The sequence below is a fragment of the Typopeltis vanoorti genome, chromosome 18 (genome assembly GCF_054136105.1).
Source record: "Typopeltis vanoorti isolate ZY-2024b chromosome 18, IOZ_Tvanoo_1.0, whole genome shotgun sequence".
NCBI classification, from domain to species: domain Eukaryota; kingdom Metazoa; phylum Arthropoda; class Arachnida; order Uropygi; family Thelyphonidae; genus Typopeltis; species Typopeltis vanoorti.
Genome location: NC_143566.1, coordinates 97,708,806 through 97,725,508, shown reverse-complemented (window position 1 = coordinate 97,725,508; position 16,703 = coordinate 97,708,806). Strand labels below are relative to the sequence as shown.

At 36.7% G+C, this 16,703-nt stretch overlaps 1 protein-coding gene and 1 pseudogene across 10 annotated transcripts in view; both read right to left on the bottom strand.

The window, feature by feature from the left end:
* Positions 1–16,703, bottom strand: part of LOC150096973 (centrosomal protein of 76 kDa-like) — a 224,173-nt gene that overhangs the window by 48,400 nt on the left and 159,070 nt on the right. For all 10 annotated transcript variants that reach the window (XM_090408529.1, XM_090408522.1, XM_090408523.1 and 7 more), the window contains 2 exons: positions 16,481–16,592; positions 150–347 (listed from right to left, as the gene is read on the bottom strand). In XM_090408529.1, coding sequence (XP_090264655.1) covers positions 150–347; positions 16,481–16,592 — 310 coding nt within the window. The remainder of the gene's footprint in view (positions 1–149; positions 348–16,480; positions 16,593–16,703) is intronic.
* On the bottom strand, positions 3,015–5,150 carry LOC150096974 (SH3 domain-binding protein 5 homolog; annotated as a pseudogene).

The window sequence follows — 16,703 nt, the reverse complement described above, 5'->3', positions numbered from 1 at the left end:
AACAACTTATTTGGAAATGTAAGTTTGTTGTTACCAATTTACTTTTGTCTAGGTATAGCTGCCACCCAGTTGTCCAAATATACCAAGAACATTTTTTCATTAGATTTTGTTTATATTTTAAATCAAAAATTAAATATACCATACAGTACCTTCCTGTAATCAACTATTAAGGAACATAAATGTTGTTCAAGCTCATAGCTTAGCGTGTTTTCAGCATTGTTAAGATTGTCTGCTAACTGTAGAAATAATGGGGGCTTTCTAATAAGTTTCAAAGCATCCTGAGATATTGCTTTCCACTTGGAAGAATCAGTCAAATTAAAGACACATGCTGCAATGATATCAGTTGGCTATGAAAGAAAAACAATAATTATTGAAAAAAATGGCAAACATAAATGTCAAATAACTTTGGATATTCAAAATATAATTTCTGTAAAATTCTACCACTTACCACATAACTTTATTATTTATTAATAATTAAATAACTAGTAATAAAATATAAGTTGTAACAATTAACCTGTAGGAGTAAGTTACAAGAATATCTTAAAAACTCAACTCAGCAATTTGATTCCTATGTTTCCAAAGTGTGAGGAATGTAACTTTGGGGGGGGGGGGGGTAAGATCTTCTTGGGGTGGGGAACACAAAGCAAAGATCAAATAATAATAATAATAATAATTTACTAAAAAAATTAAATATCTAAAAATTATGACCAGCTGAACTGAACTTTCAAAATATTATCAGTGCAACAGAAATCCATTGGAATTTTCTGATTTTTTTTAACATTACTCAAGTACTAACATATCGAATAAAATATGCATTACGATATACATTCATCTTAATGAATGTTTATTATAATTTATTATAAGGAAACATCAAAACTTTTCATTACAAAATGGGATGCCATTAAAAAAGTTTAGAAAAATGATATGAACTTCAAAATAAGCTATACATTTAATGAGATATTCTGAACCTCTGGTTCATGTTGCCTCAATCTTTAACTTGGTATGGTAAATGGTAAATTCACATCGGTTGCATTAATATTCCATAATTCAATGCATTATACACATCTCCAAGGAGGATTTAAATAAGCTAAACAGAAAACTGACTGAGTATGTCAGTTTAATGCAACTAAATGTAAGGACTTGAAATTTGGGATATCCAGATGGGAGGTTGCATACTGTATTGGTGGAACTATACTAAAGGAAGTGGAGAAAGCAAGAGATCTTGGGGTGATAATCAATAAAAATTTGGAGTTAGAAGACATATTGCAAAAAAGTGATACATGGAAAGACTTGAACCAGTAGAAATAAAAGAGTGTATGAGAGGCCCAAGCAAGAAAGGCACTGCACTGGACCCCATGCTTTAGAAGGTCTACATATCACAAAAAAGCATAAATTAATGAAATCAAATATTCAGAATCAGTCTACTCATCCAAACATTGTCAGCTCATCAGCAGAACATCCAAATATGCACAACAATAATTAAATTTGCTCATCTTTGATATTTTGCCGACTTTCATTCATATTAAAACTATAGCTTGACACTGATTTTTGTCATAATGAGAGTATATTTGTCACGGTAAGAGGATGACATATTTCATTTAACAGTTGGTCAGCGTGATTTATAACTTTTAAACTATTTAGACATATGGTGTGTGGGTCTACATTTGCATTGCCCCAGGCCCTGAAAATGTTAGAGGAGGGCCTGTATGTGTTAATGTACTTAGATATAGTCAGTGGAATTTGAAGAGGATAAATTAACCTTTGGAAGGGCACAGGGAAAGATAACAAAAATGATATATCAGGAATCTACGATGTTGGTTATGAGGATAGACAGAAGGCAATGCAAACTGCTGTGTTTGGTGGACACGAATTGACATGAAAGGGGTGACATGATTGAGACATAGAGATGTATTTACAGGATAAACACTATGGTGATTTTGCATACAGAACAACAAGGGAAAAGAATAAAGACAGGAAGCTATTCCTGGAGGTTGGGAAAGGAGGTGGTGAGTATGAGAGTGAGGTGGTGTTTTGCATGGAGTGAGGTTGGACCTTGGAATTCATTATCTGATTGGGATTTAAGGAATGGTATGATAGACTTTGTGTTGTGAAATATTGGCTTTCCAGGAAGTGTCTTGTGACTCCATGGAGGTCCAGAATAATAACAATAAGCGAAAGGTATCTTCTGGGAATAATTTCATGCAAGAACTCAAATTTCGTCATTTAAAGCAGAGGGTGGAATGATGTTGTGTATTTTGGGGACTTTTATGAGGGTGTGCTGAAAAGTTGTGATAATCACCATGAGGTAATCACCATATCATGTAACTTACACATTTTTCTACATATTCACCATAACGTGTGTGTGTTACACTTGTTCCAATGTTGTTGCATCATTTGCAATCCTCTGAGAACAAAGTCTTTCCCTTGTTGCACAAACCAGTCCTTAGCTATTCATCATCTGTGGTAAATTTTGTTCCTTTCAAGTGTTTTTTTAAATTTGGGAATAAGAAATAGTCAGATGGGGCCAGGTCTGGTGAATAGGGTGGGTGAGGCAGGTAACGAAAGCCCAAGTTGTGTATTGTCTGTTGGGTTTCATGAGCAGGTGCATTGTCCTGCAAAAGCAACACACCTCTGCTCAGTTTCCTGTGGCATTTTTCCATCAGTACCTACTTCAATTCCTTCAGAGCTGTTGAATAAACTGCTGCCGTAACAGTTTCATCTTTTTTTTTGAGGTACTTGGTGAGGATTACACCATACATATTCCAAAGACAATGGCAAGAACCTTCCCTGCTGACTTTTGGGTTCAGAACTTCTTTGGCCATGGAGAACCTTTGTTTATTATTATTATTATTATTATTATTCAGGCCTCCATGGAGTCAAGAGACTCATCATGGGAGGTCCTTCTTAGGAAACACAGTCTATCATCCACTTCTTGAACTCATTGACCGTTATTGCTCTCACTACTCTATCAGGCAATGAATTTGATGGTTCCACCACCCTGCATGCAAAGAAACCACTCCTCTCGTAACTTCCAGGGATGGCCCCTTGTCATTGCTCTTTCCCACTGCTCCACCAAGTGAAAGAACTCCCCAGTGTCCACCCTAAAAATCTTGATCATATCACCTCTCCTTCTATCCACCAAACTATTTCTGGCTGTTGATCAACTAAGATCTATATCTTACAGTATATCAGACCTGTATTGTTTACTTTGGGAAAAAGATTTAATTACGTTATCAGACTGCAAAGGCCTGTACACCCCTTGAGGGTACATGGCAGGAATTTGATGATGATGACTGCAAAGGACCAGAGACACAACTTCTTTGAGAAGATGAAGGTATGGATAAGTAGCAGAATCAGTCTTTTCGCTTTCTGCAAGCTCTGCATGCAAGGAACTTTCAGAATAAATACCTTTTTGAAACATTCAGAGTTGCAGAAGTTTTTACTACTGGCACTTGAAGAAGAGGAAGGCTAAGAACTGGAGCATCATCTATTTCTACAGATTCCTTTCCTTGATCTTCACTAACTGAAAAAGTGCTTTCAGTGTCTGAGAGTGGAAATTTACTTAAATCTAAGGAAGATAAGCTAGCTTCCAAGTCAGCTCCAACACCTGGCTCATGAGGTTGAAGTAACCTTCGACGATGATGAATCTCTTCAGATATTTTTTCAAGATTATGTAAACAATTGGCATATGATACATCTTAGCATCAGATACAGCTTTCTGAAGAGAATTTACTCAACCGTTAAGATCCTAGAGTGTTTGTTGAAAGATATTCTTTTGTTCAAAGTAGCTTCTTGATTTCAGAATGTCCTTTTTCAGTTGTCATTCCAACATTTTTGCCCTCTCTTCAGCAGCAGTAAACCTTTGTGAATACTTCTCATGTTCTTGTTCACTTTCTAACTTTAAAGCTTCTGCTCACATTAGTTTCATAGTTTCTCTATTTAACATTTCTTGCCAGGCAGCATCAAATTCCCATTCAGTGTCTTTCTTTAAGAACCTCTGCTCTGCTAAGGCTATAGCTTCTCGATGAATACTGGAAGCACTCTGGTACTGCACAGCTGCCTTTTCACACTCCACGTTTTCAGTTTTGCAGCTTCTTCCGCTTCATAATATGGTCTAGCAATCTGAATGCATCGCCCAAGTTTCTTGTTTTAATCTTTGACTATACTCACTCAAAGTATTTCTAAATGTTGCATTTGCCTCACCATATTGCAGTTCAAGATGGTTAATTTCATCTGCACGTGAATTTAAGTATTCCAATTAGTCCTGAACACAGGGATCTTCTGTCTCATCATTTTGTAAATTATCCATTAGATAGGTGTCAAGGCAAATGAATGTCATGAACTCCCCCACCCCAACCCACTCTTTAAGAAATAATTAGCCTCGCACAATTTTCTGTGTAGATCTAAGAACTCGCCAGCAAAATAGTTTTGTCAATGATGTACAATGTTCTTTTCCTGAATGAATATCCTATGATGATTGCAAAACATCTATATCAGGTGTGACTCCTTCGTTTCTGAGGTCAATACATACATGTACTATAAAATAGAAACCAGTTTCTTAGTAAATGAAAGCACATGAATGCAGCGTACGCTGTTTATGATTTTGTTTATTTCTGAGTATACATATTTTTATCCCCAAAAATGCATCATGTCAATTTTCTGTTATCAATGTGAGTAATCAGATTACATACACTTTATATGGTTTTGTGCTATATACGAGGATAGTCTGAAAAGTTCTCAACCTAACAATGAAAAAACGAATTTATAATTTCAAAATTATTTTTATTTTTAGACATAATCTCACTTAAGACTAATACATTTATTCCAGTGATGCTCCAGCTCCATTATCCTGTCCCTGTAGTGGTTCTCAGTAAGATCTGCAAAATACCCCTCTACAGCTGCAATCACCTCTTGATTCGAAGAAAAACGCTGACCAGCGAGGAAGAGTTTTAGTTTTGGGAAAAGATAGAAGTCAGGGGAGCCTGGGGAACAGAGTGGATGTTCCAACAATTCATAGTGAAGATCCCTTAATTTTCTCATTGCCAAAACACCTTTGTGGGCAGGTACAGGTACATTGTGCTGATGAAAGATGATTTTTTCCCTGCAAACTGCGTCCTTTCTCACAAATTTTTTTGTCTAGTCTGGTTAAAAGATCGGAATAATATTCCCCGGTTATTGTTTTACTCTTTTCAAGATGCCATGACCTTTCCTGCTGATGGAACCAACCTTGTCTTCTTTGGCGCTGAACAACCGGCTTCTGTCCACTGTTTCGACTGCTATTTGGATTCTGATGTATAATGGTGAATCGAAGTTTCATTCATAGTAATAAATCAATACACAAAATCAATTTTATTCTTGTTAAAATGCTCCAAGCACTGTTCAGAGATTTTGATGCGAGTGCGTTTTTGATCTGCTATGAGGAAGCGTGGCACCAATCTTCAGCAAAGCTTTTTCGTTTGCAATTCTTCGTGCAAAATATATCCTACACATTCTTTTGAAATGCCTATAGTCTTAGCAATTTCATGCACTTCGACTTGCTGGTCATCCAATACCATATCGTGCACTTAATCAATGATTTCTGGTGTTGTTACACTTTTTGGACATCCTTCACGTGGATCATCTTGAAAGCTGGTATGGCCACATTTAAACTCAGCAGCCCATTTTTTAATTGTCAAAAATGAAGGAGAAGAGTGCCCATAAACTTTTATAAACTTTGAATGAATTTCTTTTGGAGTTAAACCTTCTTTTACAAAGAATTTTATAATCACACGATACTCAATTTTATCCATTTCGAGAGATACAGACAAAACTTTTGCTTCAGACAGCTGTATAAAACAAACTACTTGATATAATGACTTGCAATTTCACATGGATGCTTATGACAGATGTACCAACTTAGAAAAAAAAATATTGCCGATAGTGTTGCCATCTATGGTTGAGGCCAAGACCTTTTCAGGCCACCCTCATAATATATTTTGTAATTTAAATCTACCCATATTAATGCACACATTTAATGATGATACCACAGAAAACTCCAACTGCAACAACTCAATAAAAATAATGAAAGCATCCTCAGATAAAGAAATCATCACTATATTGCCAGTAAGATGTCGGGGAATGTCTGCTTGTCAGATTCAAATATCTTTCATCACTGGTATCCTACTTCACTTGAAGCAGTTTGTCCACTCCATTGACTGTTGTTTAGTTTCTGGATCATAGTGATGAAGCCATGTTTCATCAGTAGTCACAATATGAGCCAAAAAATTTGTAAATTTTTCAAAATGACCCCAAATCACTTGAGATGACAGCACACTTTCTCTCTTTTGATGTCCATTCAAACATTGGGGGAAACCACTTCGCTGAGAGCTTCTGCATGTCAAGATGTTGGTGGATAATGACCCCAACTTGTTCCCTGGATATTTCAAGAGTCTTTGCAATGTTTGATGGTATTCATCTAAAAAACTGCAAAGATCATAGCATGCACTGCATTGATGTTTTCAGGTATGATCACTGTGAAAGGTCTTCCTGACATGAGGGCATCTCTTGTCTCAGGATGACTAGTTTTAAACTTGGCCACCCATCTGACAAATATTGGACATGCTGGGGCACAGTCCCCTAAAGTCTCACACTAAGTTTGGAGAATCTCAGTTATTATTATTATTATTATTATTCAGGCCTCCAAGGAGTCAAAAGACTCATTGAGGGAGGTCCTTCCTAAGACATAAAGTCTGTCAAGACTCATCGAGGGGAGGTCCCCCCCTGAGAAACACAAAGTTTATCATACCACTCTTTAAACTCACTGACCGTTCTCGCCCCCACCACTCCATCAGGCAATGCATTCCACGGCTCAACCACCCTCCACACAAAGAAACCACTCCTTACCCTCTTGCTCACAGTTTCCGTTCGTAACTTCCAGGGATGGCCTCTTGTCATCACTCCTTCCTGCTGATCAACCAAGCGAAAGAACTCCCCAGTGTCAACCCTGTAACCACCTCTCAACAGTTTAAAAGTCTCAATCATATCACCTCTCCTTCTATCCACCAAACTCTGCAGTCCACATTCTCTCAGCTGATCCTCATAACTATCCTTGTACAGTCCTGAAACCATCTTTGTCATCCGTCTTTGTATCCTTTCCACAGTTAATTTATCCCCTTCAAATCCTGGGGACCAAATCTGAGAACAATAGTCCAAGTGTGGTCTGATCAGAGACTTATACAACGGAATGATAACCCTCTTATCTCTGCAGGTCAGTGTCCTTCTCATAATAGCAGCAATCCTCTGTGTTACCTTCACCACCTTTGCAATATGTCCCCTAAACTTCAGGTTTCTATCAATCATCAACCCCAGATCTCTTGTCTCCCCTACTTCCTCCAGTATAACTCCTCCCATAGAGTATGCAGCATCCCATCGATGTTTCCCAAACCTCAAGACCTTACATTTTGCTGCATTAAACTGACACCCCCATTCATTTGCCCATCTATCTAGTTTATTTAAATCCTCTTGCAGGGCTACCACATCTGCACTATTACTAATAATCCTTCCCAGCTTCGCATCATCCGCAAACAACTGAATATCCCCCTGCAATCCACTGGCTATGTCATCGATATAAAGGTTAAACAATATAGGTCCTAGTACTGAGCCCTGTGGGACCCCACTTGTAACCCTCTGCCTCCTGGAAACTGCTCCACCATACACAACTCTCTGATACCTATCAGACAGCCAATCCTGAATCCAGTTGACCAATCTGACATCCAGACCCATGTGCTGCAACTTAAATATCAGCTTATCATGTGGCACCCTGTCAAATGCCTTCGCCAAGTCTAAGAAAATTGCAGTATATGCCTTTCCCTCATCTAATGTTCTTGTAACTTTATTATAAAAGGCTAGCATATTGCTAAAACAAGAGCGTCCTTTCACAAATCCATGTTGATTCTCACAGATAACATTACCCTCATCTGCCCAATGCTGTATACGGTCCCTCACTACTTTCTCCAAGATCTTAACAACTACTGATGACACACAGACTGGCCTATAATTAGACACTTCCAGCTGTTACCACCCTTATGCAATGGCACTATCTTACCTTCCTTCCATTCCCTGGGCACCTTTGCCAAAGCCAGACTTTCATTGAAAAGCCACGTTAAAGGCACTGTCAATTCCCTAGCACATTCTCTCAAAACTCGTGGTGAAATACCATCCAGTCCCACAGCTTTACTGACATCCAGAGTACTCAGTATCTGAAACACGCTCTCCTCCTGTACCTCCAGACCTCGAACCAGTCCTATCCCTCTAGCATTAAAACTGACTCCTCCAGGATGAAATACTCCAATAAAGTGTTCATTGAACCATTCCACTATGTCCTCTGCATCAGTCTCTCTATTCCCATTTTTATCCCACAATATCATTCTTCCACAGTCATTTCTCCTCCTTCTGGCCACATAGCTAAAAAATTCCCTAGGATTTTCTTTGGATCTTAGGGCCAATCTCCTCTCATATTCCAGTTTCGCTTTCCTTACCACACGAGTCACTCTTCTGGCCTGTGTCTTATATTCCTCATGCATCTCTTCACCTGTCTCCTTATATCTCTTCCATAGCCTCTTTTTCGCATGCAATTCCTGTTTAATATTGTTTGTCATCCACTTTACTCCAAATTGCGTCCTCTTCTTCACTCGTGGTATACAACTTACCATTGCTGATAACAAATATTCTTTCACAATTTCCCATGCACTGGTGATATCCCGGCCTTCCAATTCCTCCCTCCATGAAACTTCCCGAAGTTGACGTCTAAGACTATTATAATCACCTGCCTTATAATTCCACATAGGTTCCCTTCTCTTTGATACTCCTGCATGTCTATTCATTTTCCAAGTCAACACCATATGGTCACTCTCTCCAACTGGTGGGAGAGACGTCAACTCAGTTATTATCAACTCTTCTGATGCTATAACCAAATCCAAAATTTTTGAACCTCTTGTTCCCTCTGTTACATGTTGCCTAAGACATTTGTCCCTCAAGAATTCTAGAAATTCCATTCCCCTATTGTTACATGCATCTTCCTCTCTCCAATTTATACTAGTGAAGTTAAAATCTCCCATAACAATCATTCTTCTTGCACTTGCCAAACTTAGCTGTCTAAACATCTCCTGGTCCCCATCCTCTGTGCTCCTGGGTCTGTAGCAACACCCCACTAAATATCCTGTCTTGCCTACCTCTACCTCACACCATACGCTCTCAAAATCATTTGTCTCTTTCTTGTAGCACGAAAAACTTTTTGACAGACAACATCTCTCTGTCTTCGAATTTCTTCAAAATCTCTGATATGTCTTCTTATATATCCTAAAAGAAAAAGAACAAAGCATTATAATTTGATGAAACACGGGGTTAAAAGGTTTCAAGATATATTCTTTCTTGTGGTTATATCAGTTGCTTCAATATCATTTTTGTTCTAGGTGTTTATCAGAACTTTTTTGCCCCCCCCCCTCATACATTAGTACAGAGAGATGTTGCATTGAAGGAAGTTAAATTAATATCTAGTAATAGTCTTGTATTCTTTTTATTACAAAAAATATCTGTGCTAATCAACATAATTTTGGATTTTTTTTATAAAAGGTTTTATTAAATTTAAGACATATTTTGATAGCAGAGAAATAGGTGTTCAAAGTTTTTCAATTGGTTATATTATAAATTAAAGATGCCAAGAAATTATATTCTTGGTTTCATCCTTTATCCAAGTATAAGCAAACAAAGTTTGTATATAAAGTAGCTTCATTACAGAGCAACTCATAATATAGAGGCTAATGACTTCACATCAATTGCCGTAGTATCCCATAATGCAACACACGCATCCTTACAAACATGTATAATGCTATACATTATGGGAAGGGCCACTACCCAGACCAGTTTCGATCTTTATTGATGAGACCTCAATAAAGCCTGAAACTAGTTTGGGTAGTGGCCCTTCCCATAATATATAGCATTATATATGTCTGTAAGAATATGTGTGTTGCATTATGATACTAAGGCAATTGATGTGAAGTCATTAGCCTCTATATATGAGTTGCTCTGTAATGAAGTTACTTCGTATGCAAACTTTGTTTGCTTACTCACACTTGAATTGCCAGCCTGGTTGGCCAAATGCTTAGCATATCCACTCTCCAGCCAAAATTCTTTGGGTTCGAATCCCGCCGTGGGAATGGATGTTTGTGATTATCTTTGAAAATACTAGTGATGGTGGAGGACAGTAGATGGCATTGGTACAGTTGTAGTTCATTGCAGTAGGTGGATTGAGTGGTGGAAACAGAGAGTTGTAGAGTAGGTGCCCTTCCTCAATGAGTCTTTGTACTCCCTGGAGGTATCGCTTAATAATAATAATAATAATAAAGGATGAAACTAAGAATATAATTTCTTAGCATCTTTAATTTATAGAGTAATAGGTAGTGATATATTTTTATGATATTATAGGACTTACTGGGAAACCTTGTTTATATATCTTAATTCAAATGAAATTGCGTTCATGTTTATCAATTTTATTTTAGCTTCGTATTTATTTTATTTTATTATTATTTAATTTGTGACTCCCACACACAAAAGGTTTTAAATCTATAGTACAGTAATAATATGGATTTTCTTTCTATTTTTATTAATTTTATATATATTTTACATAATCTGAAAACACTACTCTAGAAATAAACAACATAACTCTTTTTCAAGCCACTTCAGATCTCCAGTAAACAGCGAGGTGGTCTCACACTGACAATAACATTCATCTCCCACTTAAAGACAATTTATTATACATTATACATTATATTAAATATATATATTTTTTTTATCCATTCAGTTCATTGATATTTCTTGAGGTTCTTTTGCTGAGCTGTCTAGAGGAACAATATCATCAGGATAATATAGGTGATTTAGCTCTTTTCCATTTACTATAATTCAAGGTTTTTAAATATATCTTCTGAGGTCACTATAAATAGTCTATAATATATACATAAACAAAAAAGGGCTATTACAGATTTGCAATGTGACAACTAGGAGACAAGAGATCACAGTAAATGGAGACTGTAAGGAAGAAGTTATACAAAGAATTCAACCTTCTTGAGGCAGCCTTTGGAAAACACCATGAAACACCCCATTACTTTTACAAAGTATAGATAACCCTCGTATAATGCGGTACTTATACAATGCGGTTTCGATATTACGCGGTCTAAAATTGCAATAACCCTTGTTGGATGCGGTACTTATACAACACGGTTCCGATAAAACACGGTCTACAAACTGTAGTAACCCTTTATCTTTTCATATGTTTTTCACCGCACGACTTAAAAATCAAATTTTATCTTCATTAAATTTGTGTCTGCCTGTATCCCACATGTAATTATAAGTAGCGAATTTATATTAGGGGAAATACTCTTTAGCACGCATGTACCTCAATTGCTTACTGTATAAAACGTTTATTGTTGAAAATTGTCCTCGTTTCTGCCAGGAAAGTACATTAAAAATCATAAGTGTGTTCATCTCAAGCTGAGCACTTTATTTTCTGGTGAGTTACATACAATATGTAATGCTTGCTTTTTTGTGTAAAAAATTATTTTTATAGTAATGGCCACAAACTGCAATGAAAGGGAAAAACCAACATTGAAAACAAAATTAATTTCTCTCGAAGAAAAATATTAAAAACTTGGATCAGTTGAAAAATGGAGAAAAACCAGGAGTTTTTGCAGGGACTTTGAATTTAAATGAATCAACAATTCAAACAATCAAACACAATGAACATAAAATCCGAGAAAGTGTTTATTGCTGGGTCAATAGTAAGTGCAAAGTGTGCTGCTTGTGTACACAATATTATAATGAGAAAAATGGAGAAATTTCTAATATCTCATTTAGATAGAAGATTGCACTCAAAAGAAAATTCCTTTGGATGGAAATCTTATTAAACAAAAAAACTCTCAAAGTTTGTAACCATTTATAGTGCAGAATAGGTGTTCAATGCAAATGAATCCAGGTTATATTGGAAAAAAGTGCAAAAACACACCTATATTGCGAAAAATGAAAGATCAGCTCCTGGATTCAAAGTTTACAAAGATAGAATTACTCTACTGTTTTGTAGTAATGCATCAGGTGATTACAGATTACATGACAAAACCAGTGTTTATTAACCAATCCTCAAATCCTCGTGCTATGAAAGATGAAAATATGCACTATTTTATTTTGCCTAAAACATTTATGCATTATGTGCAATGAAGTTTAAGTACAATTTGTAATTTTTATACTTTTATACTATGTCTTTGTTTCATAGTTTATATGTTTTCTTAACTTACATGAATTACCTGAATCCAACAAAAAATATATTTTTTGTTGAATATGTCATTGTTGTTTATATAATTTAAAAAAAAAAGATTTTGGAACATAACCCTACTTTTTCTATGTGATCTGAAACTCGCATAACGTGATTTATATAACACGGCATTTCTGCGGAACCTAACATCCGCGTTATACGAGGGTTACCTGTACTTTCTCTGTATTATCTAAGATGACACTGGGATTTGTTCCCATATATAACTTTTCACTGTTCACCCTGGTTCTCTGATGAAAACAACATCAGTCTTGTGTCAACACCAGGTGATGCCTCAGCTGGCAAGAAATTCTATTGTATTTTATTATCATTCTGCATTACAGTTTAAGTCAATAAGAATACAATTTGATCAGCTAAATCCCAAACTGCCAGCCTATCCTTGTTTATAGAGTATCTAAATAGGCACCTAACAGGGTGCACCATGAGAAGGTGAGAACAGGATATTAGGGCAGAAGCCCAGGTTGGTTCTCCACATTCCTTAAATGGATATGTGGAGGTCTCCTTCCAGTTATCCAGCTTTGAACTTATGCATCCCCACTACATTTATTATTATTATTATTATTAAATTTTAAGTGGGTATTGCAAAATACCCACACTAACCTTTATACACACAACACCCATCACACCTCTCCTTGAACTCTTTCACTGTCGGGGCATTCACAACTAATTCTGGCAATCCAGTGATAGTTCAAAGCTGGATAACTGGAAGGAGACCTCCAAATATTCCTTAAAAGGATATGTGGAGGTCTCCTTCCAGTTATCCAGCTTTGAACTTATGCATCCCCACTACATTTATTATTATTATTATTATTAAATTTTATGTGGGTATTGCAGAATACCCACACTAACCTTTATACACACAACACCCATCACACCCCTCCTTGAACTCTTTCACTGTCGGGGCATTCACAACTAATTCTGGCAATCCAGTGACAGAATTCCTGTCAAACCATTGAAGACAGGAATGGATTGCCAGATTGCATTCACCATTCGTTGCATGGTGAATGACATGAATCTAGTCAGCACACTTGCTAACCACACTTTTACACAATTTCCAGGAGTGACCCCTAGATCTCTCTCTCTCTCTCTCTCTATTCAACATGTAGTAAGAAATTTCTTTCATGTCAATCTTATAGAAACCCTTAAATAACTTACAAGTTTCTATCCTGCTGCCTCTTTCTTGGCTATCAACTGAACTTTGCAATCCAAAGACCTTCTGCAACTTATCCTCATAAGGAGAATTCCACAAAACTGACACTAACTTGGTCATTTGTCTCTGAATCTTCTAACCTCCTGATCTCAAAGAAACTGAAGTGACCAAATCTGTGCACAGTAGTCAAGATGCAGCAGAATCATAGCATTATTCCCATTTCCATTCATGTGTCGTCTCCTATATAGGAGGTTGACTACCATGATGTGACTCATGGTTAACTATGGGCGTAACGACGTGGTGAGGACCCTATCTCTTCCACATATTGTCGTAAGCATTCATGACTGTAATCCATGTGTGTTCACGGTGCTGGTTTGCCTGTTCTCAGGGATGAAAAACCTGAGTTTCCAGGTGATAAACCTTCCACCTCCGTATGAGACCAGTTAACTCACCTTTAGTCAAAACAGACCAGATAAAGTTCCTCACGTCATAGACAGGAATCGAACCCAGGTCTTCCCGACCAAAGAGCTTCATCTATACCGACTGAGCTATGGAGGCTCCCCATAGCATTATATAGAGGAATAATAACCTCAATATTTTTACCCCTTACCCTTAGTATGTTTCAACATCCAAGCAATCCTTTGACATATTTGCAATATGCCCTCTAAATTTCATCTCCTCTGTCCAGCATTAACTCCATGTCCTTGCTCTCATCAATTCAGTACCGTCAATGTGACACAAAGTATGTAATTCTTTCAAATTGAAATTCATAGCCTTACATTTTGCAACATTAAATGGACAGCCATTACCCTTTGTCCACAATGTCAATTTATTTAAATCATCTTGTAATTATATCCATCACCTAAATATTCCCCCTTAAATCATTCCCTATATCACAAATATATGAGTGATAATGTACGACCTCATACAAATTAAAGAGTGGCGGCACTAGAACAGCTCTGAGGTACTTCACTAGTCACCATCATTCTCAAAGATTCTACTCCAGCAAGTACTAATCTGTAGTGTAGCTACCTACCTATCATGTGGCGAAGCCATTCATAGTGAAGCCATTTCAGTTGTCTAAATCTGCTGTCACTCTATTATAAAATGTGAGTGAATTACTAAGGCAAGACCTACCTTTTACAAAGCCATGCTGCCAAATATAGAGTATTGTATTCCTCTCTTCCTGCTGCTAGATTTTAACTTTAACCAAATTTTCCAGTATTTTAATTACTACTCCTGGGAAATCAATTGGCCTGTAATTTGCTGCTTCTGTCTTGGAACTATCTTTACATAATGGAACAAACTTACCATCTTTCCACTCCCTTGAAACGTTGCCAAATGAAACTTCAATTAAACACTTTGTCAGCGGCACTGCAAATTACCTTACACATTCTTGTAGTCCAAAGGCTGACATGCCATCCAGTTCCGCTGCTGTATTTACACTGATATTTTTTGATATGCTGAGAACCTCCTGTTAATCCATCTCAATTTTCACATCAGTCTCTTTCACAACAGCAACTGCAAAAGTTTTGCAGATTGGAGATTTTGGTGCAGCATTGGTTAGTGCAACCTCTCTAAATGTTAGAGGCATTAGTGAGCTTTGCTAACAGCAACAATGTAGTTATACAGAGAGAATGTTATGGATTTAGTATTTTCAGGAATGACAGAGTAGACAGAGGACAAGGGATTGGGTTATGCTGATGATAGCAGATGAATTGCAGCCAACAAGAGTAGGAATCAGTTGTGCAGATGGCAGTTCTTTTGAGTCAATCTGTGGTGAGATTAAGGCCAATAAGACAATATATAAAACTGATTGCACCAAAGGACGGTGGGGGGGGGGGTCAGGAATGATGTGGAAGACATGCATCAGCAGATTACAATGAGTGAAAGTTGAGTAATTATTATGGGGGACTTCTACTTTGTAGATACACGTTTGGAAGACGAAAGAATAGATTGGAAGAAAATAGGATTTATATGCTTACTGAGTGGTAATTACTTGAAGCAGAAAATAACGGAGGGGACTAGGGATATGAGAGTGTTGAATCTTGTTATTAGATCAGAAGACCTGTCCATAATTAAGGTGGCTACATTGCCTCTGATTGGGAAAAGTGATCATGTGGTCTTGACTTGGGAGGTAGCAAAATGTGGAAATTCCAGTTAAAGAAGGGGTATATGTGAAATTACAAAGCAGGTGATCATGACATACTTAAGAGGCAGCTTGAAGCAGTACTATGGTATCAATAGTATGCTATTTCTTTCTTCACTGTCAACTTATCATCTCCATTAGCTTCAGCCACTTCTTTCATAATCCCATTCATATTTTGTTCACTATCTTTTACTCCTTCCACATTCTCTACAACAGTTTCACTATCTTGTCTAGCATTGCTAATATTAGTTATTTCATCCTCCTGCTTTCCACATGATTCACATTTCTTGCACTCACACTTGGAACATTCCCAACACATCCGTTCTCCACTCTCACTTTCATACCATACAAAATTCACTCTTGGCAATGAGTACATTGAACACACTATATTCTTTTTTAATAACACAATTCAGTCCATGAAGGTTGCATATAACGCTAAAAATGAAATGCTAATATTTAAGATTTAATTTGTGGTCTTATAGATAAGTCAAACGGTTAGCTTCTTATTCATTTAGTACATTTCTCTTATTGTTAAACTGAGCTACATGGAAATAATTCCCAGAAATCCAAAATCATATTCAATCATGTATTTGAGACACATAAATGATGTATTTGAAACAAAGCACATTCTAAGATACCATATTATCACCAAATTCATCAAACATTTTATCTCTCAAAAACATGTTCATATAATTTTCAAAAGATAATTAAGAAGTATTAGTGTAGATGGAAAGAGTTGCATACAATAAATTAGAGTGGCCTCCCAAAAGTCCTCAGACTCCATGCAAGTGTCATGTAATAATAATACTAATAATAATAATTTTACCTGACAGTTGGCAAAAAAACTTTTATGGTTAAAAATGCATCCAACTGTTTTAAAAGGCTCTGCATGAACTGCTGAAAATGTGTCAGCACTGTGATCTTTTTGATGAACATACCTGCATAAAAATGTATATGAATATTGTCATTATGAAACATTATTATGAAAAAATGAAACAAGCAAGTACAGATTAAACTCTAAGCAATGAGGATCTGAATATTAACATTTC